At 40.9% G+C, this 27,908-nt stretch overlaps 2 protein-coding genes across 3 annotated transcripts; both read right to left on the bottom strand.

Moving 5' to 3' along the window:
* Positions 1-1,448: 1,448 nt before the first annotated feature.
* Positions 1,449-8,638, bottom strand: LOC307194434 (C-type lectin domain family 4 member D-like; the record flags this gene model as incomplete). The annotated part of the gene is given in 6 exon segments (XM_079937525.1): positions 1,449-1,647; positions 1,932-2,022; positions 2,025-2,046; positions 3,104-3,197; positions 3,199-3,250; positions 8,584-8,638. Coding segments are annotated over 6 exon segments (489 nt in total). The 3' UTR covers positions 1,449-1,472.
* Positions 7,549-21,890, bottom strand: NECAP1 (NECAP endocytosis associated 1). 2 transcript variants are annotated; one of them, XR_013830374.1, is made up of 9 exons: positions 21,777-21,890; positions 16,636-16,736; positions 16,376-16,480; positions 15,605-15,686; positions 14,672-14,780; positions 14,398-14,581; positions 12,157-12,259; positions 9,691-11,832; positions 7,549-9,214 (listed from the first exon to the last, which is right to left on the bottom strand). XR_013830374.1 is itself a non-coding variant. In XM_079935922.1 (8 exons), the coding sequence occupies exons 1-8, from the start codon at positions 21,869-21,871 to the stop codon at positions 11,784-11,786; spliced, it is 828 nt and encodes a 275-aa protein (XP_079792048.1). In that variant the 5' UTR covers positions 21,872-21,890; the 3' UTR covers positions 9,299-11,783. The 2 variants fall into 2 exon arrangements, 1 of the variants encoding a protein (XP_079792048.1); XM_079935922.1 differs by lacking the exon at positions 7,549-9,214 and having other exon boundaries at positions 9,299-11,832.
* Between the last annotated feature and the right edge of the window lie 6,018 nt (positions 21,891-27,908).

The following is a 27,908-nucleotide window of genomic DNA, read 5'->3' as shown; positions in this document are numbered from 1 at the left end:
CTGAATCTTTAAATACAGTCCTATACAAATGAAAAATGGATAATATTAACTATACAAGCCTATTATCATTTACATAAATTTATTTCAACAAGTTTTGTAGATTTGTGCTATGTAATTTATGGCTAACACAGTTAAAGTCACTTGGTGCTACTTCAGTTAAAAGTATCAGCTTTAAACACAGACACACACAGACACACACACAATCAATCAATCAATCAAACACTAATATTCCAAACTTACAAGATCACTAATTTACAGAATAAATACTGTTTTTAAAAATAGTGGTAAGGAAGTTAGGTTAAAAAGCTGTCGCTTGAAATTTTTTAGCTTGGATGCAGGAAACGTCAGCAAAATGAATATATGTAAGAAGACAGCCTTATTTTGTTGATGTTGGATGTGACTGCTTCACAATTAAAACTACACACATCGCAAACGCATAACTTCAGGTTGCTAAAGCCATGATTTCCTTGCTAGTTTGAAATGCAGCTTTATAGCTCTAAAGAAGCATGCTAACAATTTACATAAATGGATTGAAAATATAATTTTTTTCTGATTCAAATTAAAAATACAGAAACACTAATACAATGTTGCAACAATAATTAAAAACTATTACCTTTTAGCCAAGAGGCCACAGCACCTCCAGTAACTCTCCCATAATACCAAAGGGAACACATTTCACTTGTTATGAAAGGTAGATCTGGGCCATAGTCCTGTTTCTGTCATACACTAGACATGTGAAGGTGAGCTCTTTGGCTTCCCAAGGGTTTTGTGTCCACAGCTATAGAATTAAAGGAGTTTGGTAAAGGTGGCCTGTAAGGGACTTTTCCACTCAAAAAGAAATTAAGTCAGCTTGAGACTCCCCACTATGGGAAGACTTTTAAAGTGGAGTAAGAAGTAAATTTTTGAAAAGGTAAATAGACTTTTTTTTCTACCTGGGCAATACCATAATTCTAAATATTCTATTCTGTTATTCAGAAAATATTTTGCTCGTGGAATTTCCATCTAATGGCATACTATTAAGAAGTCTGAAAATGAAACATCAGACAATAAAAATGTTGCTTAAAAACTTTAAAGAGTTTGTGATATTTGGGTTAAAAACAATGATACACCACTACCAGTAGGAATATCCCACCTTTAAGAACTTTAAGAGCTAAGAATTGGAGCAGAGGAAACAATGACTTATAGATTTCACCATTCAAGCTACTCTTAGATACGTTAATCAATACACACTAACTGAAAAGTAAATACCTTGAAATACTATCAAGAAAGCAAAGTTAATGAAAATTGATTCTCACAGAAAAATATGATTTTTTCCACCAAAACACTACACAAAAGCACATTATCTTGAATGAATTAAACAAGAATAACTAAGGCCATCATGACTGAAAATGTTCTATGACCGAGAATGTTTTCTCTGTTCCCACGATGCATGTACATTCTTCCCTAGTCTAATTGGTTCTTCTTTTCTGTCCTCATAACAGGGACCCCTTCCTAGGCTTCTTGTTGAATGCTGCTCCAGGTATCTTACAAATCCTACTTGTCTTAAAGTCACAAGGAAAATCATTCCAGGCCCATTTGTCTTTGTCATTAACAAAGACAACACATTTTTCTTTCTGGTAGTTGTTGGGTTCACCCTCGGGCCAGAATCTGAAATGTGTGTGTGTGTGTGTGTGTGTGTGTGTCTATACATGTTGGGTGTGTATGGTAGAGGCCAGAGGACAAGGCAGAGGAAATGCTCCTAGTGAAACATTTAGAGCTGCACTGTCCAACACAAGCGTAGTGTCTACTAGTATAGAGGTTACTCAACACACTACGCTCTATTCCGAGTAAGCTTTCTTACATTGGTATACTCCACCCCAAAATGAATTCTGCTTGCTGTCTTCTTCTCACCTTTGCCTATAAAGCTCTTTTGCCCCAGTCAGTATACTCACACCATCTGTGGGTTCAATGGTGTCTTGTCTACCCAATGCCACTGGCTTTCAAGGTTCTCATCTGTAAGTCCCAGGAAATATGAAAATCGCTATCCAAAAATTGAGTGATAACGTTCTGCATAAAAATGTGAATTTTTATAAGTATATTTGCCTTTATCAGGTGATAGCTGTTATGTTAGGAACAGAGGAAAGAAGTCAAATAAAGTACTAGTTAAGCACAAAAGCATTGGCATCAGATCTGTTTTCACATCCCCCCTCTGGCGTTTATTCCACAATGTTAACAAGTGCTTTAATTTCACCAAATCCCAGTTTTCTCAACTCCAAAAGGGATGACTCCACTATTTCATAGAGTCACTGTGAAGATTAAGTGAGATCAACTTGCAAATCACTTAGCACAGTACTTAATAGGATTGGATTTCTAGGAACTTTTATTTTTAAAATTACCTTCTTCAATTGTTTGTGTATTTCATTAAACTCCATTTTATTCAGGAGCTGGTGAACCTATAGTTGCAAAGCCATGGAAACAGAATCCTCCAGGAAACCCTGCTAACCAAGAATAGAATCTGAGTCATGGTATCGTACATATATGGAAATATATTACATGAGGAAATAAATTTCAGTTCAAATTGAATTTACCTTGAGATTTTTTTTTTTTTTTAGAATGACAACCATACTTCTGAATTATTTTTCCTGTGCTCTATTCTGAGAAGCTATTTCAATCCTGATTAACCATTCATTTATTTACTTACTCATGAAATATTTATCAGGACCTATCTAAGTGTGCCTAGCACCGCAAAGGCCATTGGAGATGCAAAGATGCTTAAGGCATGGCTCCAGCCCTCTACAAAGTAGGACTCATGGGAACACTGAAGTGCGTGCCATGGTCACAGGATGCACAAAGTACCACGGAAGTATCTCCAAACTAGAATAGGAAAGATGGGGCAGAGAAGGTGGTCAGGGTAGTTTTCTGTAGAAAATAACACATGAATCAAATCTGGGAAGACCAGAAGAACTTGGCCATGTGAAGAAAAATGAGAGAGGAAGAAAAGTCTTTCCAGGTAGTTGGAAGAGATGAAGCAAAGGCACAGAGGTATAGCAGAGCACAGAAATTCCTCTTTCTCTGCAAAGAGATTCATACCAGCAGAGAAACGGATGTAAGCCTCTCAACATACCTGCTCAGCTTCTGTGCTGATGGTGGCCAGATGAGCCCCTGTCCCCATACAGTGTCTTTCACTCTGAGCCCACGTCTTGCTGTCATTAAAAACAGCAGTTGGACGGGAAGGCTCTCCAGCCCACAAGACAGCAATTCCAGGTGACCCCTCATGTGAAAACTGAAAGGAAAATTAGTTACACCATGTATGTCATCTGTAACAGATTGCATAACTATTTCACTACCTAATATCCAACTAACATTTATGAGAATAATACCAGGATTACCAAAGTCATTCTGTCCCTCCCTTTTTAAAAATCCTGAAAATTGGGCTTCCCTGGTGGCGCAGTGGTTGAGAGTCCGCCTGCCGATGCAGGGGACACGGGTTCGTGCCCCGGTCCGGGAAGATCCCACATGCCGCGGAGAGGCTGGGCCCGTGAGCCATGGCCGCTGAGCCTGCGAGTCCGGAGCCTGTGCTCCGCAACGGGAGAGGCCACAACAGTGAGAGGCCCACGTACCGCAAAAAAAAATTTAAAAAAGCCAACCAAGAATAATGTTTAAAATCCATGAATTGATGCAATGCTATAAAATTTCAAATTAGCAGGTCGATGGCATACTCAAGTCACTGGGCAGCTCTGTACATCTTCTAGAAAGAAGGAATGGACTCTGCATGCATTGGAAAAGAGGTATATATGTACAGCATTTAAAGGAGGACAACAGGTATTCACTACAGACTAACGAACTCCATTTTAATGATTGTCAATTAAGCACAACAAGCATAAGATATTTTAAAATTAGCTTCCAAGAAGGATTCATGTTGGTTTAGAAAATTTAAATAAAGGCATCTTACTCAATACTCCGTTTTGATGAAGATAGCCATTATAAACAAGGGAATGAAACAAATCTGGCTTGTTTTACAGACTAGTTATGGCAGCTCAAAACCATGTGCCCTTCACATTAATGAAGAAGATAGACAATATCAATAGTTTCCAAAGTAGGAAATACTTCAGGGATTTATCAAACAATGAAATACTTTATTTAAAAACACACACAAAGATTTAGACTGCTACAGAGTTTGTGGAGAGAGATTTAAAAAATTCCTTCAGGGCTTCCCTGGTGGCGCAGTGGTTGAGAGTCCGCCTGCCGATGCAGGGGACACGGGTTCGTGTCCCGGTCCGGGAAGATCCCACATGCCGCGGAGTGGCCGGGCCTGTGAGCCATGGTCGCTGAGCCTGCGCGTCCGGAGCCTGTGCTCCGCGACGGGAGAGGCCACAGCAGTGAGAGGCCCACGTACCGCAAAAAAAAAAAAAAAAAAAAAAGGAAATATATCCTGTGTTCATGGATTGGAATAATTAATATTGCTAAAATGTCCATACTACTCAAGCCAGCTATAGATTCAACACAACCTCTATCAAAATTCCAATGGCATTTTCACAGACATAGAAAAAATAATCCTAAGATTTGTGTGGAACTACAAAAGACCACAAAAAAGTAATAACCAAAGCAATCATGAGAAAAAAGAACAAAGCCGGAGGCATCATACTTCCTTATTTCAAATTATACTACAAAGCTATCATAATTAAAACATTAAAAAACTAGCATAAAAAGAGACACATAGGGCTTCCCTGGTGGCGCAGTGGTTGAGAGTCCGCCTGCCGGTGCAGGGGACACGGGTTCATGCCCCGGTCCAGGAAGATCCCACATGCCACAGAGCGGCTGGGCCCGTGAGCCATGGCTGCTGAGCCTGTGCGTCCGGAGCCTGTGCTCCGCAACAGGAGAGGCCACAACAGTGAGAGGCCTGCATACCGCAAAAAAGAAAAAGAGACACATAGACCAATGCAACTAAATAGAGGTGCAGAAATAAACTCCTGCATTTACAGTCAACTAATATTTGACAAGGGAGCCAAGAACACTCAATGAGAAAGGACAGTCTTTTCAACAAAACTATGTGTTGCAAGAACTGGATAACCACATGCAGAAAAATAAAATTGGACCACTATCTTAGACCACTCCCCAAAATTAACTCAAAATAGATAAAGACTTAAACTAACACATGATACCATAAAATTCCTAGAAGAAAACATATGGAGGAAGCTCCCTGACATCGGTCTTAGCCACAATTTTTTAGATATCACACCAAAAGCACAAGCTACAAAAGCAAAAATCAGGAAGTGGGAGTACATCAAACTAAAAAGCTTCTGCACAGCAAAAGACACAATCAAAAAAAAAAAGAAAGAAAGAAAGAGAAGACAACCTACGGAATAAGAGAAAATATTTGCAAACCATATATCTGATAAGTTAATATCCAAAATATACAAAGAACTCATACAACTCAATAACAAAAACAATCCAATTTTTAAAATGTGCAGAGGAACTAAACGGACATTTGTCTTAAGAAGACATACAAATAGCCAAAAGATCTTTTTTTTAGAGTCACAAGCAGTTGACTGACTCAGTGTGACTCAAGACCACAAAGAAACCATTTCTAATTCACACTGTTCTGAGTCCTGGGGTTGGGGCCCAGGCTGGCAAGAATGATGCTTGGGACCCATTCCCATGCAAACGCACTCAACATCCCTAATCATCAGGGAAATGCAAATCAAAACCACAGTGAGATATCATCTCACATCTATTAGAATGGTTATCACCAAGAAGACAAGAAGAGATAACAAGTGTTGGTGAGGATGTGGATCAAGGGGAACCCTAGCACACTCTTGGAGGGAATGAAAACTAGTCCAGCCACTATGGAAAACAGTACAGAGTTTCCTCAAAAGATTAAAAATAGAACTACTATATGATCCAGCAATTCCACTTCTGGGTATATATCCAAAGGAAATGAAAACAGGATATTGAAGAGATATATGCACTCCCATGTTTATTGCAGCATTATTCACAATAGCAAGGTATGGAAACAACCATAGGGTCCATTTGCAATGAATGGATAAAGAAGATGTGGTACACATATGCAAGAAAATATTATTTGGCCATAAGAAAGAAGGAAATCTTGCCATTTGCAATAACGTGGAGAGACCCTGAGGTTATTATGCGAGGTGAGAAAAGTCGGAGAAAGACAAATAGTATATTCTATGATCCCACTTATATGTGGAATCTGAAAAAGCCAAACTCATAGAAACAGAGAGGAGACAGGTGGTTACCAGAGGCTAGGAGGTGGAGGAATTGGGGCGATGCAGTTTAAGGTTGCAAACTTTCAACCAGTAGATAAGTTCTGGAGATCTAATGCATAGTACAGTCGTTATAGACATACCTTGGAGAAATCACAGATCCAGTTCTAGACTACCAGAATAAAGCGAATATTGCAATAAAGCAAGTCACACAAATTTTTGGTTTCCCAGGGCATACAGAAGTTATGTCTATACTACACTGTAGTCTATTAAGTGTGCAGTAGTATTATGCCTTGAAAAACAATATACATACCTTAATTTTAAAATACTTTATTGCTAAAAAATGTTTTCCATCATCTGAGCCTGCAGCAAGTCACAGTAGTAACGTCAAAGATCACTGATGGGCTTCCCTGGTGGCGCAGTGGTTGAGAGTCCGCCTGCCGATGCAGGGGACACGGGTTCATGCCCCGGTCCGGGAAGATCCCACATGCCGCGGAGCGGCTGGGCCTGTGAGCCATGGCCGCTGAGCCTGCGCGTCTGGAGCCAGTGCTCCGCAACGGGAGAGGCCACGGCGGTGAGAGGCCCGCGTACCACAAAAAAAAAAAAAAAAAAATCACTGATCACAGATCACCATAACAAATATAATGATGAAAAGTTTTGAAATATTGTGAGAATTACCAAAACATGACACAGAGACACAAAGTGAGCAAATGCTATTGAAAAATGGCACTGATAGATTTCCTCGATGAAGTGTTGCTACAAACCTTCAATTTGTAAAAAGCATAGTATCTGCAAAGTGCAATAAAGCAAAGTTCAATAAAATGAGGTATGCCTGTATAGACAATATTATATTACAAACTTCCAAGTTGCTAAGAGATTAGATCTGAGTTGCTCTCACCACAAAAAAGAAATGACAATTACATGACAGAAGTGTTAGCTGACACTCCGATTATTGCAATAAATGTATCACATTTTGTACACCTAAACATTTACAATGTTATGTGTCACATTTTGTACACCTAAACATTTACAATGTTATATGTCAATTATATCCCCATAAAAATTAATTTTTTTAAAAAAGGAAAGGATCTCATCATTTTGCCCTTATTCTTACCATGTTATTGCAATGCTAATAGGCAGAATTAGGATAGCCAGCCAAGCAGCAGTAGTAGAAGCAGTACTAACAGAGAATTTACCATATGCCAGGCTTTGTTCTAAGCACTTTAAATTTTTAACTTATTTTATTTTGACAATAACTCTATAAAGTAGAAACTATTATCTTCATTTTGCATACGAGGAAACCAAGGCAAATAAGGGTTAATTTGTCCAAGGTCAAAAAGCCAGTAAGTGGCAGAGTAAACTTTTGTGCCAAGGCAGTCTGTCTCTTTCCAAATTCATGCTCATAACCACTCCTCTTTACTTCCCATTAATCACCTATTTTGGTGGGACTGGGGAGGGGGGGTCATTAAAATCAGTAAGTGTATTCCCTACTCAAAGATTTATTTAAGTATTAAAGTCTGAAGAAAGTATTATTCTGTTCTTCATTTTCCACCTACCCAAACAGCTGTTTTTCTACGTTCCCAACAAACTTCGGATCAGGTACATGTTTAGACTCCATAGATGAAATATCCCTTGACAGTCTTCATTTATGTCTTTAGGTGTCTCCCCTGCCACCAGGAAATCTGAGCAGTATTTGCCACCACTGTGCTAGGGTTGCTAGGGGGAGCCCGTCCTCTAGTGGTCCCATGCTGCTATGCAGCTAGTTAAAGCATTCACAGAAATTGCCAAGACATTTTTTTACTATTAGGTGCAGTGGCAGAACACACGTAAGACAAAAGAAAATACTAAAAAGCAAACAGCAACCTTCATGGTTGGTCTTAATGCATCATTGTGTGTAACTGAGGGGATGACGCTAGTCTTAGATTGATAGGGCAGAACATGAGGTCTCAAAGGACAGTTATTTCACTCCTGAGATGTAGACTTCAGTATACTAGAGCTTTTTAAAAAACATACCACCCCCATATCTTAGTAACTTTCAAAAAGGGACTGAAAATGACAATTCTCATTCTGAAATAAACATCATACGACATGGTTTCAACCATGGTTGCTGTGAAAACCATACCAAGCCTATACATTCCCCAGGCTGAAGGGACTTGCAAGTAAATGTAATCCTCTTCCTTTTTCCTTTCTTTCTCAAGAGAATATGTGATGGATGGGGAGCTCCTGAGTATGAGCTCTAGTCACAAACCATATGTATTTTCCTCATGTACAGTTAAGAGGCAATAACAGAAATGATTTTTTTTAAAAGCCAAAAAAAAGCTAAATATAACCAAGTGCAATCTTAGCCAGTTGTGGTAACTGAGATCAGACACTAAGCTACCAGATTTATCAGCAGCTGCGCGACATGATAGCCAGTTTTCCTTTTCCCAGGCCATAGCGTCTATGTACCAAAGTAAAATTTGTCTTCAATGCTACTTTCTTGGGCCCAAATATTAACTGACCCTGGAGCATATAAATGAGACCTTCTGCAACTATAACAAAGCATATAAGGAATACTTACGTCCTGTAGCTAGGAACAATCAAAATGAGAATGAGCGAAAAAAGGAAAAACCCAACTTTCTGATTTCTAGTCCCTCTTCACTGAAATCACTGTTAATTCAACAAGTATATATTTATGGCATAAGGAAAATATTGAGTAGATAAAAATGAAGACATGGTCCTTATATCAAAGAGCCCACAAACCAGTGAGAATTTCAACAGCAACCCCCAAAAACAAGGGAGATCACCTTTCAGACTGAGGGGATAAGTAACGTTTCACAAAGCAGCACTTTCCAGGATGGGAAGGATTTCACCAGGCAGGTAGAGAAGGGAAGGAATTCCAGGCAGAGGGAATCGCAAGCACTCAATGCCCATGCTGCTGATGGCATCTGCAGAATGACTAGTGTGCGGGAGCAGACTGAGTGAAAGGGAAAACTGAGAGCTGAGGATGAAATGGTACTTTGGACTTTAATCTGTAAGCAAAGGAAAATTATTAAAGGTAATCAATGAGTAGGGGAGGAAAGGGCATGAGCAGGGTTTGGTTTCAGGAAGGTTATTCTGGTGTCAACACCTAAGCTGAACTAGGGCTGAGAAAGCTGGAGGCAAGCCAACTACCTAGAAGGTTATCGGAATGGAGGAAGTGAGGAGTAATAAAAGCTCACAGGACAACCGTGAAGGCAGATGTCAACGTCTAACCAAGGGGGTTGAGCTGGAAAAATTATCATCTGCATCTTCTACCCAAAAAACTCCCCTGCAGTTTAGGATACATGTTTATCCATGATAGTGCCTCACCACCTCAGTAATGATAAGAAAGGCCATGGTTGGGGAAGCCATCCAAGCCCTTCCCTGGGAGGGCGAATGGGGGAGGTGTATCAGAATCTCTGGAGAGAGCAGTATGTTATTTTAAATTGAAAACAAAAAAAGAGGAAAAAAAAAAAAAAAGAAGTACCCATATCATTCTGATTCATCTCCTGTGACAATCACTGAATGAGAACTCCAAGATCCTTCTGGCTTCCAAAGTCTATGACTCTCACTTTAGTTCTATCTCATGCGTTGATTCCCTTCATTTATGCTGACCATAGTTCTGGGATATGAAAGGTGGCCTAGATCACAAAGATAATTTGAAGCAAATGAAATTAACTGTACCAGCAAATAAATAATAAATACAAATGATCTCGACAAGGAGACTCTGTGTGTTTAGAAACATGAGGACAGAGGTCTAGCCTTAACTTCTTAAAACCTCCATTTCTTGAAAATGAGTAATAGATATAAAATGTCCTTTTATTACCTACTGGCCACCTATATTGGGTCAATTAAATAAAAAAGATAATGAAACAGGCAAATAGAAAGATAAAAGAGACACTACCTCTTTCCATATTTTTAATTACCATCATTGCACCAATACAGCATACATATGCTCTATATACATATATCTGAAACTTCATTTTCAATTCTTCAGCAATTCAAATACATAATATATTATCATCTTGAGAATACAAAGAACACAACATAGAGGAAGATTGAGAAAATAGGCTCCCAGCAGTTAGTCACTAGTGAATCTATAGGCTTTCCTTTTAGTGTTTTCTATTGGAATTTTTAAATGTCCTGTCATGGCTCTGCAAGAATAGAGCTGCCTGGAACGGGAAGCAATGAAAAAAAAAAAAAAATGGACCCAAAGTTAAAAAGAGTCAAGAAGGAAATCCAAGAGAGAGAATCTATTTTGAAACTAAATATAAGGACTCCCTTCAGCCAGAGGGTACCATCCAAATAGATGCTAAGGGAAGAATGAGATCCTCCCGTTTCACTCTCAGAATTGCCCCTTAGCAGACAAAAGAGCTGGTGCCAGTTCATCTAAGAGCGGGACCCCTTCACAGCATTGTAAAAGGAATGGTGGGCAGAGAGAGGGGAAGTGGTGGGGGGCAACTTGCTTCTGAGATACTCCTGGTGATGGGTATTGCAGCCGTCGTTTGGGCAAAACCTACCACAGCTAAAGCCATGGCTCTCCAGCTTGCTTCATAAACGATGGTACATGTAATAGCAGCTTTCTGTTGAAGAGCTGGTGGACTGAAAAAATAACTGTGTATGAAAAGGAGCCAGATACCCAGGCAGCAAGGCAATGTGGGTACTGAACAAGAGTTAAGTGCTTTCAACCTCTCTGCTCTACAAATTAGATTAAAAACTCTAAACCCTTTAACTTTAGGACAAATAATGGGGCCATTACAAAGTAACGCTGTGCTTCAAATGCAGCAACTAGATGGAGCTGCAAGAAAGTAACTGCGTCTCTAGAAAATAAGTAGGGAAACATAGTCCCTTGAACCTCCTTCACCCGAGAGACACCCGGTGATCAGAGATGCTGCACTGTCAACAAAAGGAGAGTGGGGCGCCACCAACACAACCCTCTTGCCACAGGAGGACACATGCAAACGCACTAGAGGGTCAGGGGGCTGCACCCAGCACTGGATGTTCACTGAATAAGACAAGCCTGAGGGAGGATATATAGCAGAGACCCAGGAAACAGGTCTTTCTTCACACCTACCCCTATCAAAATTCTGAATCTGTAAACACTGTGATCAGTCTGTCCATTTTTAGAGTCTTCAGTTAATGGAAAAGGAAGTTCTGAGGGTTTTGTCTCCCCTGAAATTGCTAAACAGAGCTTCACAAAGAGGCACACAGGGTCATGAGATGATTCTGAAAGAAGTTAAAGAATTTAAAGATGGAGAAAATTTTACAGATGTTGGAGGTTATTTCCCCACCAAAGAGACCCTGGCCTTTAGAGCCCTGCAATAGCCACAAGTATCATAAGACTCACTATTCCCCTGCCCTGACAGTGAACAGGAGATAAGAAATACTTTCTTGGCTGTACAGCAAGGAACAACACCGGGGAGTGACACACCAGCCTGAACGCAATGGAGAAGCTATGAAAACAACCGTTCAGTAATTTTGGTTCTGGGGAGGGAAGGGGTTCCGAGCTCCCCTCACAGATGGGTGCCCTCAAGGTCATTTTGATTCTTCAAGTCTGTCCTTAACATCCTGCCGTGCTCCTCAGAACTGGACCCAGTTGGATGGCTGTGGTGCCTGGTTTGGAACAGAGCTGCAAGACAGAACAGAGAGATAGCCAAAGGCATATTAGGATAGGGACTCCAGCCTTAACAGTAAGAAATTTCTGCCCAGAGTTCCTGAAACTATACTCCACAGCAATTCTACTTATTAAGGCCTGAGATATTCCACTCAAGCTTCATGCTACAGCTTTGCTATCCCACCATCCCCAGCACTCCTATACTTGCTTACCTAGAATTCCTGCTGAAGACTCTATGACCTACAAACGCCCTGCTTTCCCAGATCAGAGACTTCATTTGACTGTACACACATCATCGATACCCTGGTTGAGAGTATGCTGGTTTCCCTATGCTAATACCTGGATGCAGTGCTAAAGTCACCCCACAAATCATTGCTTGCAGAAACTGGAGCTGGTGCTGGTGTCGTTACAGGAGCAGGAGAATCCAAATCTAAAAGGATATCTGAATACAAGGTAAGAGAAGAAATAAGAAAAGGGGAAACATAATAAAAATTTTAGAAACAAAAACTTACGTTCTCACAAAGACCTATACGTAAATGTTCACAGTGACTTTGTTTGTAACAGCCAAAAACTGGAAACGACCCAGATGCTTTTCCATGGGTGATGATTAAACATACTGTGGTACATCCATACCATGGAATACTACTCAGCAATAAAAAGGAACAAACTGTTGATATATACAACTTGATGACTCTCAAGGGAATCATCCTGAGTGGGAAAGGTCAATCCCAAAGGTTATATACTATATGGTTCCATTTATGTAACATTCCTGAAATGACAAAATTAGAGATGGAGAACAGATTAGTGACTGATTGCTGAGCGTTAGGGATCGTGGGGAGAGGCAAAGAGGTGTGGCTATAAAGGGCGACACAAGGGATCCTTGTCGTGGTGGAACTGTTCAGTATGCTGACCACGGTGGTGGATCCAGGAACCTACACCTGATAAAACTGCACAGAACTACAGCCGACCCTTGAACCACATGGGTCTGAACTGCATGAGTCCACTTACGCAGGGATTTTTTTTCAATGAACACTCACTACAGTACGACGTGATCTGTGGTTGGCTGAATCTGCAGATTCGGAACCGCAGATACGGAGGGACAACCATGAAGTTATACACAGATTTCTGACTGCATGGGGGGGGCGCGGGTGAGCAGGGAGGAAGTGGTCAGTGCACCTGAGCCCTGCACTGTTCAAGGGTCAACTGCACGCACAAATGAGAATATGTAAAAATGACAAAATCTGGACTTCCCTGGTGGCGCAGTGGTTGAGAATCCACCTGCCAATGCAGGAGACGTGGGTTCGATCCCCGGTCCGGGAAGATCCCACGTGCCGCGGAGCAACTAGGCCCGTGCGCCACAACTGCTGAGTCTGCACTCTAGAGCCTGCAAGCCACAACTACTGAAACCTGCGTGCCTAGAGCCCATGCTCCGCAACAAGAGAGGGCACCGCAATGAGAAGCCCACACACTGCAATGAGGAGTGGCCCCCGCTCGCTGCAACTGGAGAAAGCCCGTGCACAGCGACAAAGACCCAATGCAGCCAAAAAAAAAAAAAAACAGACGAAATCTAAGTAAGATGAGGAGATGGTCTCAATGTCAATTTTGCAAAATGTTGAGGGTAACTGGGTAAAGGGTACGTGGGATTCCTTTGTATTATTTTTTACAACTGCACGTGAATCTACAATTATCAAATTTAATTTTAAAAAATAAAAATAAATAAACCTTAGATACTATCCTTAGTGCCTTCTGGCAACACTTACCAAAAGAAGTAGCCTGTAACCACTTTTACCTCAAAAATTCCAGAAGGAGAAGGTTTGCTCTTAGCAATCAATTACAAACGATTAATGATATAATTTAAAACTTAAATTATATTAAATTATAATTAACTAATTAATGATATAACTTAAAACTCCCAGATTCTAATACTAGGTTCTCTAATCTTAGGAAAATTCCTTCCCAAGTTCTAATTTGTCATCCTTTAAATGGAAGTAACTATATCTATTCTTTTTTCCCACCAGACAGTAAAGAAAAACGAAAATGTACTCATAAACACAGATGTCGTCTCATTTCCTCTCATGGCCCTTGTGAAGAAATGGAACGGATTAAGAAGTGACATTCACTGAGTGGCTACTATATTCCAAGAACTGGGCTAGGTGCCACCACATCATTTCACCCTCACAGTCTTGGGGTAGTTTTACATCTCCATTTTACAGGTAAGGATACTGAGACTCAGAGAAATTAAATAATGTTACCCAACACATTCAGATAAAAAGTAGCAGAGCCATGACCAAAATCTTGTCCCATCTGACTCTCAGGCCCACTAGCATCTCTTTCACCAAGGTACAATGAAGGAAACAGTCTTCTCAATATCTACTCATTTTCGGCCAAAGAACCACCCAGAACCATGACTCTCAGCTCACTAAAAAGCTTCAATGCCTCGCTAGAGGTTTCCAGAATCACCTTGTCAGTGTCAAGTGCCATTTAACAGCAAAACCATCGACACTCTCCTTGGCAAATAGGTGTTACTCAGTTAAACCCTAAGATATGATTTCTCAAGGTTAAAGTGCTAGAGACAGTTACCTGCATCAGTACCTCCATGACTGGATTTTGGTACGGGCGGTGGAGTGACATGATTGCTGATGGCAACTGAGGAGGACGGTGGGGGAATTGTGACTCTGCCTCCAGGCGGGGGTGGGAGTAAGCTTAGGCCCCCAGCCGCTGTAGTCTTGGGCCTAGAAGCACCTCCTTTCTTGGTTGTGATGTTCTACAAAAGAAAAAAAAGCAGCAGAGTGAGAGAAAGAATAAGTCACAGGCTTATGGAAATACAAGGAGGGGTGGGGGGAACCATACTCACCCCAATACTCAACTTGATGGTCTGCCCCTCCTTGAAGCCCAGATCCAACTTGGGACGATTATCCATTTCCTGAGATTCTTTGGAAATCTCAGATTCCTGCTTTACCCACCTTCAGTAAAAGAGTAAGTTATTTTAATTGGGATTCCCTGAAAGCGGAGTCTGACACACAAATTTGAGTGTAGCTAATTTATGTGAAACATGATTCCAGAAAGTAGAGTAAGGGAACATGAGATGTGAGAAAGGAAAGGAAGAAAAGCCAAGAGAGGGCAACTGGGGTTCAATACCACTGAGGAACCATTCAAAATGCATATTAAACTTGTCCCTCCAAAAGAGGGCACTCAGCCACCAATTCCCATCCCCCACGGTTGAGGGCGGCCCCTGAGGGGGTGTTAATTCCTCAGTCCTTCCAGGTTGCCCCCCTTGCTAACTGGGTGGCCTTCCACAATTTCAGGAAGTCCTAAGGCAGAAAAGCCTGCCCTTGAGGTAGGAAGCTGACAGTGTGCATGGAGCTGTCTACCACAGCTGAGCCAAAATCGAATGGGCTGAAGAAATACTGCAACAGGCACAAAACATGTCAGCTACATGGAGCAACAACACTGGCACATAACTCCCCTCATAGCTCACAGACAGCCCTGCTGCTACTGTTATGCCTCCCTCAGCCACCTAAAAGCAGGGCAAATTCCCCAGAGGCATAAACAAAAGCCCCATCTCAAACCACTGTACAAGGGATTAAAAACATATTCTAGCTATAAGGAAAGGATAGAATAGATACAAATATAATGTAAGAAAACAGAGTGAATGGGAAGATTTATATTCACGTGAACTAGTTTACCAAGTAAAGAAACCAGGAGGTAAAAGAGATAGTGCCCACTCAACTGAGGAGCAGTATTCCCCAAACATTCAACCTGGTAAATAAAGACAAGCTTCACTCACTTGAAGTGATCTTGCAAAGAGACATTAAAGTCAAAGGCATCACCCCGATCTGAGAAGCCAATGCCAATGAAAGCACTACGCCCTGCGAAAAAGACAGGAATCTTCAGAACAGGAAGTATCCCTTAGCGCAAACTCTATCCAATGAAAATATCAATGTAATATTTACCCTAACTAGATAACATCTGTGAATGTGAAATATTTTCTCCTGGACCAGGGATCGGCAAACTGCATGCAGCCCATGGGCCAAATGCTGCCAGAGCTTGTTCCTGTAAATACAGTTTCACTGGAACAAAGGCACACCAGTTTGTTTACACACCATCCATGGCAGCGTTCACATTACATCAACAGAACTGAGTAGTTGCAAGAGATCATTTGGCCCACAAAACCTAAAATACTTATTATCTGTGTATTTACAGAAAAAATTTGCCAGCCTCTGATTGGAGAAAAGATGATTGCCGTAAACATAGATGATGTAAGACAGTCCCACAAAAAACCACCACAACAATGAACAGGCAATATGTGTCAATTCTTTGGTTAGATAAACATTTTGATTTATTTACGTCTACTTTTAATAACCACATCTTGAATCTTGTGCTCATATCTATTACAAACATGTTAATCCTTCTCCTTTAGCAACTAAAGTAAACTCTGGACAAAGGGGAGGAAAAATTTAGTAAACTGAAGTAAGATAAATGCACTGGGGCACACTTCTGTTGAAGTGCATTAACTATTTTCCTAATCTCAACCCATTCAAAATCCCTGATCCCTTACCAGTACCATCCTGGATCCGGATGACAAAGTAGCGGCTGGAATCTGTCACTGTCTCCACAGCAATACCAGGATATTGTTCTACTGGTGCTTGAGCAAAGAGCTCCCCTGACAGGTAAGGAAAAGACTTCTTTGAGCAAAGGAAGCAAAATTTAAAACTCAATTAACAAGTATTTCCACGCCAGTCCCCAATTTGAAGGTATTTATAAAAGAACACCAAACCAATATCCTTAATATGTTAGAAAGTCACCAGCACAGATTACCTGAAACTTTATCCTCAAGTTTGATATAAGCAATCTTCCCTTTTGAAGTGATTCGGAGACGACCAGTCCAATCAGGTTGATCTAATTTCCAGTCAGATGCCCTAGGATAGGAAAATGGAGAAGCCTCAGGCCTCGGGTCCACGTCTTTAATACACTAAAAACCTACACAGAATCATTTGCCATATTTCTATTTCCCTCTTCTGAATTGCTTACCCTTTCTACGTATTAAATAATCAAAAGACTAACTCATGATTCTCTCTATACAGATGCCTCATGTTACACACAGTCCAAAGCAAATAGAAGAAATGTTACTACTTAAGTCCAAAAAGCATCAATAAAAGTATAAAGTACAAAAAAAAAAGCAATTTAAAAATTTATCACAATGACACTATTTTATATAGTACCGTAGATGGTATTTTATATAATAGTGTTTTGCTGATCAGGGAACAACAAGGTCTACTAAGTGAAATATATTAGGTACAGAAGCCTCCCAAATCCCTAAACATATTACCTTTCACTGAATTCAACCAATATTTACAGAGTGTATATTAAGTTGCAGGTACTGTTCTAGGTACTTGGGATACAAGAGGGAACCAAATTTAAAGCCGTCATGAAGCTTTCATTCTAACAGAAGATAGATAATAAAAAAGAAGCAATAAATAAGTAAAATAATTAACATCTCAGAAGGTGATAACTGCTACGGTAAAAAGAAAATGCAGGGCTTCCCTTGTGGCGCAGTGGTTGAGAGTTCGCCTGCCGATGCAGGGGACACGGGTTCATGCCCCGGTCCGGGAGGATCCCACATGACGCGGAGCGGCTGGGCCCGTGAGCCATGGCCACTGAGCCTGTGCGTCCGGAGCCTGTGCTCCGCAACGGGAGAGGCCACAACAGTGAGAGGCCCGCGTACCGCAAAAAAAAAAAAAAAAAAAAAAAAAAGAAAAGAAAATGCAGAGGCAGAAAAGGGAGATTGGGAGGGTCGTGGGAGAATGAACAGGTTGCAGCATTCAAAAGGGTGGTCAAGGTTAATAAGGCAGGCCTTATTAACAAGGTGAAATGCGAGCAAAGATGTGAAGGAAGGGACTTCCCTGGTGGCGCAGTGGTTGAGAGTCCGCCTGTCAATGCAGGGGACACGGGTTTGTGCCCCGGTCCGGGAAGATCCCACATGCCGCGGAGCGGCTGGACCCGTGAGCCATGGCCGCTGAGCCTGCACGTCCGGAGCCTGTGCTCCACAACGGGAGAGGCCACAGCAGTGAGAGGCCCGCATACCGCAAAAAAAAAAAAAAAAAGAAGAGGTGTGACATGATCCATGATCTCCCTTTTAATTTAAAAGGACTACTTTGCCATCATAGCAGAGACGCAGCAATATGAACACCGAAGCAGGGGGATTAGTTAAGAGACTACTGTGCTAATCTAGGAGAGTCACAATGGTGACTAGGAAGAGAAAGGAGCAGAAGTGGCTAGACTGTGGATATACTTAAAGTAAGGCAGCAGGATTTTCTAATGGAATGGATTTGAGGTAGAAGAGGAAGACAGACATCAAAGATAAAATCAAGGATGCCTCCAAGGTTTTTAGCCTGAACAGAGGAATTGCCAATAATTGAGATGAGGAAGGCTACAAGTAGAGCAAGTCTGGGAAGAAAGATCAGGAGTTCAGTTTTGGCTATGCTGAGTCTGAGATGTCTTAGAGATTTTCAAGAGGAGATACAGAGTATGCGTTTGAATATATGAATCTGGACTTCAGGAAGGACATGTGGATTAGAGATACAATGTCCATGGAAACAGTACAAACACTGAATCCTTATGATCTGTGTTATAAATGAATCTGAATGAAATCTAAGATATTATTTAAACATGAAACAATTTTACAAAACATTGTATTTGTGAGTTTGTTTTGCCAGCAGTGTGGAAAAGGGAGGGCGAATAAAAGTTATTAATAACTCATCCCTAAAAAAACAATAAAATAAAATAACTCATCCCTTGGGAACCTAAAGACTAATACTTGCAGGTTAGGAAGGTAACAATAAAGTATATCTGAATTAAAATAATTTTCACAAGATGGTAAGCAAATGGTGGAAAGGAAGAAATGACAAGTTCTGAATAGGATTTACAAGATAAAATCTTTGTCGCGCCCTTCTCTCTTGATGTCCCGCCTCAAAGACGCTCAACTACCTGAATCTGATCCAGACTAGAGCAAGCTCTAGAGGTCCTTGTCTATGAAATTTTTTTAATGAGTCATTACTTATTCCACTATACCGCCATGAGCTAGACATAGTGTAAATGGGCTACTGAAAATATTAGGAACAAGCCTACGAGACACGCTTCTTTGGACAGGTTCCTAGGCTTATTTGTGTGTCTGGTGGCCAATATTTAACAAATCCTCAGTAAATGAATGGATACTCATGGCAGCAGTATCCCTCAGCCCTGAGCCTTACCTCCTCTCCCACTCCCCTGACCTAGCCTGAGGAACTCTTGGTTTTACTGATCTTCTAAACCAACCTCACAAATTTTCATCTACCTTGGCAATAAATCTTATAGCAGCCATATGGAATAGGCAGGAAAAGTCTACCACCTCTCTCTAAATGAAGAAATAGAAAATAACACACTAATAACAATCCCTAACTTCAAAGTCCAGCATTCTTTTCATTACATTAAACCACACTATAGGGTTTAATACTGATTTAGCTGAGGAGGAGGGTAATGATGAATTTAAAAAAGTTTTATAGCTTGGGAAACCATTTTCTAATCATTTATAAGTTTTGCATCAACCTAAATTCCATAAGTCTGGTCAGTGCAAGTCTGGGAAGTAACAGCTTATGCTAGGTGAATCAAAGTCAATCATTCCCTCTCATCTTACTAGTCACTCAAAGAAAGCATTTCTCCTGCTTCCTACAAAGTCCAGTTTTTCCTTTAATGGCAGCCTGGAGAACAAATCATGCTTATAATGTAAAATGGACACAGACAAAAAGGGAGAAAAGTAATATTTATCAAGCACCTGTTCCAGGCATTATGCCCATTCTTGTGAAAATTGAAAGGATCTCACAAAGTAAGTAATATTATATCCATTTCTATAGATGAGGAAACTAAAGTTCAAAAGAGTTAAGTGACTTGCCAAAGGTAACACAGCAAATAAATGACTCACAATTCAAACTCAGTTCTGCTCTCTTCACTGACTAAGAGTGGTTGATGTAAAAAGCCTCTTGTAGGATAAGATGTCAATAATAAGCATGGAAAGCACAGAATGACAACAAGAAAAAGGGTAAAAGAGGAAAATTAAGAAATTGCTTTGATGGCTCAATGCAGTTAATTGACATAAGGATAAAGGATAAACCAGAAGCGAAGACAGAGAAAGCAGACGGGTGAGAGAAGCTTCAAGCTTTTAAAAAGCTTGCAGTAGAAGAAAAAGAACTGAACCTCACTTCAACGTGTATCATATCCTTTAGGAAGTCTCAACGCGTAAAGTTGGAGGTCATGAGCTATTTTACCTTACTTCACAGTTCAATCAATGCTAATTTAAGTGTAATCTACTAATTTCTTTCAGTCACCATTTACAGAGTCTCCACTATGTACCAGAAACTGTGCTAGACCCTAGGAATATAAAGTTTAAAAAGACCTCAAGTTGTTCACAGTCTCATCTGGAGACCTGGGAGACCAAACAATCAATGAGAATGCAGAAGGAAGAGCTCTGTGATAGAGACAAGCTCAGGTGCCATGGAAGCACCAAGAGCACACCTAAGCCAGAATGGAGGGTCAAGGAGGGCTCACCAAAGAAGGAGAGTTCTCAACTGACGCACATATATTAGCACCTGTGACTACCATCAAAAAGCATGTAGAGTCTTATTCATGGTCAATTTGGGGTCTGATTGAAAGCTTGAAATTACCGAAAGGTACAACCCACAGGGTCTAGTGCACAGGTCAGCAAGCAGAAAGATACTGATTCATGATGAATGAACCTCTGATAAGGAGGCAAAACACTGGACACAGGGAGAGGATAACTTTTCAGCCGAGGTAATAAGAAATGCCAAGAGGAAAATCATGATGGTGATGTGAGTCAGAGAGAGAAATCAAAACAGTATCTCATGTTTATATACTGCTTTACTGTTTTCCTAAATTCTTTTTAGGAAATTTATCTTAAATTCTTTTTCACATTTATTATATGATTTCATTTAACCCTCTTAACCCTCTAAAAACTTCTACAAGGTACGTAGCTAGAGCAGGTTTTATTACCACGTTGTTTTTTTTTTTTTCTGTTTTACAGATGAGAAAACTGAGGCTTGGAGAGGCTAAGAGATTTTTCTCAAATCATACAGCTATAAAATTGCGAGGGCTCACACTCATATTTTTTAACATGCAACCCAGTGAGTTACATGTGAACTCTTTGGACTACATGACTTGGTGACTTCCTACAGCATACTCAGACCCTCCCAGTCATTAGATTACAAGGTGGTTAGTCAGCCCTCCAGTGAAAATGCTGCGTTAACTCTGGAAGTAAAAGCTATAGGCGAAGTGGAGAGAAGGGGGTAGGGAAGAAAGATTGAAAATACTATCGTACACCAAGAAAACACTGAAAAGAAACAGAGTGGACAACCATTGGAAAACTTACGATCATAACCTTTGCCCACTGGCAAAAGACCGGAAAGGAAAAACCATATGGTGGATGATAAGATTTGGTGACAAGACGGAACAGCACAAAAGACAAATTAGCTCATCCAGAGAGGGGCCAACGACACAATGATTACCCACAAACACGCACGAGGTACTGGAAATGGGGGGCGGGGACAGACAGCGAGGGGAAGATGAGGGTGACAAGCTAAAGGACGCAGGGAAGAGCGAAAGAAAGGTGACTGGCGATGGAGCAGACACGACTGGAAACGGATAGAGAGCAGAGGGGTAACCCAGAGGGATCCGGGGGAGGAGGGGTGGAAGGATGCAGGATGGTCATTTTTTTAAGCGGCGGAAACAAGGATGACAGCAGTCCAGAGTGGGGGAAGAGCAGGAGGACAGAGTGACAACAACCCAGGTGGGGAGCCTAGCAAGGTGACAACCCAGAGGTGGCAGTGGCAGGGACGGGCAGCGTGCTACTGAGGAGCAAAGTGTCAGCCCCAACCGGGTACGCGCGTGCCGCAGTACCTCGGGGTTAGTACCTGTAACCGCGGTTGGAGGCCCGGGGCGGAATCCGGTAGACGCTGACGTCGGGCTTCACACACAGAACAGACTCGTACTCCAACTCCGCCGCCATCTTGGCTCTGCTCACCGCCCAGCTGGGGGCGCGGCGTGAGCACGGGGGCGGAACGTGGAGGCGGGGAATCGCGTTACGCAACAACTTCCGTTTACGCTACTTCCGCGAGAGTTCCACTGGGTTCCTGAGATTAACCTCCGGTGCCGCGGGTCCGGGAAGCCATGTTGAAACCTGGAAACGGTGAGTTTGCGCGACTCACCATCTTGGGTAAGGGCAAGGGTGGCCTCCAAGTGAGTGATTCTCGTTAAGCAGCTCTCCAACCCCGAGAAGCGAGGAGGGAAAGCGCCATCTTGCTCCGGGCAAGGGCCCGCAGGGCTTTGGGAGGGTGCCGGTCTTCGAGAATTCGGTCGAGTTTCTTTCTTCCAAGAGTCACTTTAAGACGTGTCTTAGAAACCGTAGTTTCCAAGCAGAAAAGGGGAATCCGTCCGTCCGTATTCCCAAATTGGGTACCTACAAAAACTGTATGACCCAGGCGTAGACCGGCGTGGTGGATTTTAACCTTCCAGAGTCCAAACTTCAAAAATGGCCACCCAGCCTGATCCATTGCTTTATAACACCTTTTTATCTCAGTTTCGAGAACGGCACCTGTTGAAATAGTCTGCCACACTTTCAGTGTGCATTCTGGTTATCTTTTTGGAAATTGTGCCCGTGTTAAACTGTAAATGGGATCAACTCATTCCTGACCCATTGGGAAAGCACCATGAACTATTTAATAGCCAATATTTGCCCCCAGTCTTATTATAATGATAGATTCTCCTGTCTCCGTAAACACATGCCTCGTATACTCCAAAGGTAAACTTGCCACCATTCCATCACTTAATTGATTTAAGTAGCACAGACAGCAAATGGAAAACCGAGATACCAACTCAAGGCTGTCTGACTACAACAGCGGTGATCTTCACCACTTCATTATGTTGACTGGTTGGAAACCTGTCTCTAATTTGTCTACCCTGCGTAGCAAAGAGATATCTTAAAATTCAAAGAGAATCATAATATCTAGCCCTTATGAGGAGGTGGGGAATCAGCTACTCTCGTACACTGTGAGCAGGAAGGTAATTTCGTACAGCATTTCTGAAGGTAAATTTAGAATTGATCAGAATATTGTAGGTAACCTTCAATGTAGCAAATCCACAAATAGCTATTTTAGAGAAGTTTTTAATGTGTGCAAAAAGGTATGTACAATAATGTTTATTGCAGCATTGTTTGTAATAGTGAAAAATGGAAACAGCATGAATGTCTATCAACAGAAAATGGGTAATGGCATACATTACTATAGGATGTTTTGAGGTGTGTGTGTGTATAATATATATAGTAAATAAATAAGTATAGGTATATAGATATTAAGGCCATAAAAGAGATCCAAGATTTTTTTTTAAAGCAGACATTCACTTAAAATTTCAGCAATCCTCAACTACTTAAGGTTTCCTGAGTTGTCCATGTTCTTCATATTCTTCATATCTTTGCATGCATTAAACCTTCTGTCTTAAACACTCTCCCCTAGCTTCTTAATTTGGCAAACTAATATGGTCACATATCAGCTCAAATTGTACCTCCTCCTGTGACTTTCCCAGGTCCTTTAGATGAACTTTCTCTGATGCTTCCACTTGCTTCTGTTATACCTTTTCATTGTATCTAACGTGTTATTATTCTTCAAATATCTCCCACTAAACCATCAGCTCTATAAAGGCAAGAACTTTGCTTTTTCAGCACCCAGCACATTGCCCTTCACATAGTAGGCAGTAATAATTGTTGAATAATAAAAGATTTCTGCTTAAGTCCAATCATTTAACTTATTAACTTGGCCATTTCCCCAAATCCCCCAATGTAAGGACCCTACATGTACTTTACAAAAAATTCAGAGAATATGAAATTATTAAATGAAACATGAACTTCCACATCTCTATATTATTAACAGCTTTATGCCAACAAATTTAATAACTTAAATGGTAATGGATGTACACAATTTACCAAAAATAATTCAAGAAGAGATAGAAAATTTGAATAGCCCTGTACCTGTTAAAGAATTTGAATTTATAACTAAAAACCTTCCCACAAAAAAACAAACCTCCATGGCCCAAATGTTTCATCATTGATCAAACATTTTAGGAAGAAATAATGTAAATCCCATACAAATGCTCTAAAAACAAAGAAGAGATAAGACACTTTCCAACTTTTTTTTTTTTTTTTTTTTTTTTGCGGTACGCGGGCCTCTCACTATTGTGGCCTCTCCCGTTGCAGTGCACAGGCTCCGGACGCGCAGGCTCAGCGGCCCAGCCACTCCGCGGCATGTGGGATCTTCCCGGACCGGGGCACGAACCCGTATCCCCTGCATCGGCAGGCGGACTCTCAACCACTGTGCCACCAGGGAAGCCCCTCCAACTAATTTTTATAAGACAATATTACCTTGATACCAAAACCAGAAAAAGATGTTACAAGAAATAAATATATATATGAAACTACAATGAGATAACACAACACACTTAATATAATGGCTTAAAAGAAAACTTGACGACAGCAAAAAGTGCTGGCAAGAATACGGAGCAAAAATACAGAGCAACTTTCATACATTGGTAGTGGGGAGTTAAAATGGCACAACCATTTTGGAAAACATAGTTTTGTATTTTCTTAAAAGTTAAATATATCATTTAACACATGACCCAGCATTTTACTCTGAAATATTTACCCAAGAGAAACTAAAACATATGTTCACAAAAAGACATATATGCAAATATTCAGAGCAGTTTTTTTTACAGTGGTCAAAAACTAGAAACAACACTAAATGTCTATCAGCAGGTGAATGGGTAAACAAATTGTGGTGCATCCCTGTAATACTGTCATATTGACATATAATAGTAATAAAATAAATAGAATAGCAATAAAGAGGATCAAATACTAACACTCAGGGGTAGCAATTTTAAAAATTGAACTACTGACACCCACAATCACATGGATAGGTCTCAAACACATTATACCCAACAACAACAACAACAAAAAGCTAGGCCCAAAAGAGTACATACTGTATGACTCCATTTATATGAAATTCTTAAAAAGACTGATCTACAGGGCTTCTCTGGTGGTGCAGTAGTCAAGAATTCACTGCAGCATTGTTTATCATTTATAACAGTGAGACATTGGAAATACATGTCCATCATTAGGAAAAATCAGTTGTGCTGTATTCATTCAACAGGATGGTGTAAATAGTGAACATGAATGAACTACTTGCTATGGACAACATGGATAGATCACAAAAACTTAATTTTAGGAGAAGAAAAAAGTAAGTTTAACAAAAGATAAAACAAAATTGTCCATTTGGACAATGTTTAAAAACAGACAAAACTAAAACTGTATTGTTTGGGGGTAGCCAGTTAAATGGCAAAGCCATATTTAAAATGTAAGGAAATGATAAATACAAAATTCCCAGTTGTGGATTCTTGGGAGGTGGGGTTCAGGAAGGTGATTAGGGCGGGCACAGGAGGTGCTCCAGAGATACGGGTAGCATTCTACTTCTAAAACTGGATGGTAAGCTCATGGTAGTCATTTTATTATTATTTAAAATGTACATATTTATTATAGACACTCTTTCAAATAGATTATATACCTCACAATAAAATTTAACAGGTGCTGTGTGAATCAACTAAGTTTTTAGTTATTGATTTCAACAATAAACATTTTGTATAACAATAATTATAATAATATTACCTGATATTTACATAGCAGCTTTAAGATTACAAAGTGTTTTCATATACACTATCTCATTCATTTTTCACAACAGTCTTGCCCATAGGTAGCATTATCCCCATTTTCATTAAAAAAAATTGCTGAGATACAGAAAGTTCATTGACTTGCTCATCCAATATTTAAGTGTCAGGAGAGAAATCCTTACATTTCTGATACAAACATAACAGCTGCTTATACCTTATTTTTAAATGTTTGCATGAATAATTAGTATTCCTGTGCCTATTGGTTGAATTATAGTAAAGAGTAGCATTTATTAAGTACTGAGTACTGTTCTGCATGCTTGTGTGCATTATATTATTAATCCTAACAACAGATATGTACTATTGTTATCCTGCTGTGAAATTAAGTAATTATTGTCCACAGTCACAAGTGACAGACATAGATATGTGTCTCCAGGCCCGGGTCCTTAACCAATATGCAATTCTGCCCTAACAGCTCTATCCAGTGAATGGACAGAATATACAACTTTTGAGCTTCCCTGGTGGCGCAGTGATTGAGAGTCTGCCTGCCGATGCAGGGGACACGGGTTCGTGCCCCGGTCCGGGAGGATCCCACATGCCGCGGAGCAGCTAGGCCCGTGAGCCATGGCCGCTGAGCCTGCGCATCCGGAGCCCGTGCTCCGCAACGGGAGAGGCCACAACAGTGAGAGACCCGCGTACCAAAAAAAAAAAAAAGAATATACAACTTTTAGCAAGTACAGTAGATCCTCCTCATTCATGGACTCCAATATCTGTGAGTTTGCCTATTTGCTTAAATTTATTTGTAACCCCCAAATCAACATTCACAGTCACTCCCTAACATGCACAGGGTGGCAAAAAAATTTGAGTCACCTAGACAAGTACATCATCAGCTGAGGTCAATCCAGGTGGCGCTCTGCCTTCTTGTTTCATCTCTCTTATTGTAAACAAGGATCCTTTACACAGCCTATCTAGTGCCAAGTTTTTCGCATTTTCGTACTTTTTGTTGGTGATTTTGCTGTTCAAAATGACCCCTAAGCATAGCGCTGGAGTGCTATATAGTGTCCATAAGCACAAGAAGGCTGAGCTATATATGTGTTAGTTCATCTTGTTTGGGCATGAATTATAGGGCTGTTGGCAGAGAGGTCAATGTTAATGAATCAACAATATGAAATAAGGTTTCCCAGGACGACCTTCAAGATGGCGGAGGAGTAAGACGCGGAGATCACCTTCCTCCCCACAAATACATCAGAAATGCATCTACATGTGGAACAGCTCCTACAGAACACCTACTGAACGCTGGCAGAAGACCTCAGACCTCCCAAAAGGCAAGAAACTCCCCATGTACCTGGGTAGGCAAAAGAAAAAACAGAGAAAAAGAATAGGGATGGGACCTGGACCTCTGGGAGGGAGCTGTGAAAGAGGAAAAGTTTCCACACACTTGTAAATTCCCTTGTAAATTCCTAGGTGACAAGAGCATTAGGAGCATCTTTTGTTCTAGTATTTGGTCACTGACCCCAGTTTCTGACACAAGGGAAACCCTTGTAATTTCCTGGTGATAGGAGTGTCTTTTGATCCAATGAGGTGACTGGGTGGGCTCTTGGATGGCTCCTGGATAAGGGCTCGGGAGAGACCAAGCCATGATTAGAAGCTTAGAATTTTCAGTCCCACCCCCCATGCTCTTGAGAAGGGAGAAGGACTGGAAATGAAGTTAATAATTGAACTTGCCTGTGTGATGAAGCCTCCAAAAAAATCGCAATAACATGGGGTTGAGAGAACTTCCAGTTTGGTGAACACATCCATGTACAGAAAGGGTGACACACCCCAACCCTACTGGAGACAGAAGCTCCTGCACTCAGGACCCTCCCAGATCTCGCCTTATGTAGCTCTTCATCCGGCTGTTCATCTGGGTCCTTTATCATATCCTTTAATAAACTGGTAAACCTAAGTAAATGTTTCCCTGAGTCTGTGAGCCACTCTAGCAAATAATCGAATCCAAGGGGAAGAAAGTCATGGGAACCTCTGATTTGTAGCCAAGACAGAGAGAAGTTGTGGGTGACCTGGGGATCTACAACTTGCAATTGGCATCTGAAGTGGGGAGCAGTCTTGTGGAACTCAGCCCTTAACCTGTGGGATGTGACGCCATCTCCAGGTAGATAGTGTCAGAATTGAGTTAAATTGTAGGACACCCAGCTGATGTTGCAGAATTGTTTGATGTAGGGGGAAAAAACACACACATTTGGTGACCACAAGTGTCAGAAGTGAAGTATTCTGTGTGGAAGTAAAGGAGACACATGGGAGGTGGAGACCTGTGGTTTTCCCTGCACAGAAGGAAAAACTGG

This window comes from Stenella coeruleoalba (genome assembly GCF_951394435.1).
Source record: "Stenella coeruleoalba genome assembly, chromosome: 11".
NCBI classification, from domain to species: Eukaryota; Metazoa; Chordata; class Mammalia; order Artiodactyla; family Delphinidae; genus Stenella; species Stenella coeruleoalba.
This window is presented reverse-complemented; position numbering and strand designations above follow the sequence as displayed.

Excerpts from the sequence above, each read along its gene's own strand:
- NECAP1 (XM_079935922.1), bottom strand. The coding sequence starts at position 21,871 with ATGGCGGCGGAGTTGGAGTACGAGTCTGTTCTGTGTGTGAAGCCCGAC. Across the intron at positions 15,687-16,375 it reads CCGGATCCAGGATGGTACTG|GGCGTAGTGCTTTCATTGGC; the intron begins GTAAGGGATCAG and ends TCTTTTTCGCAG. Across the intron at positions 12,260-14,397 it reads TCATGGAGGTACTGATGCAG|ATATCCTTTTAGATTTGGAT; the intron begins GTAACTGTCTCT and ends CCTTGTATTCAG.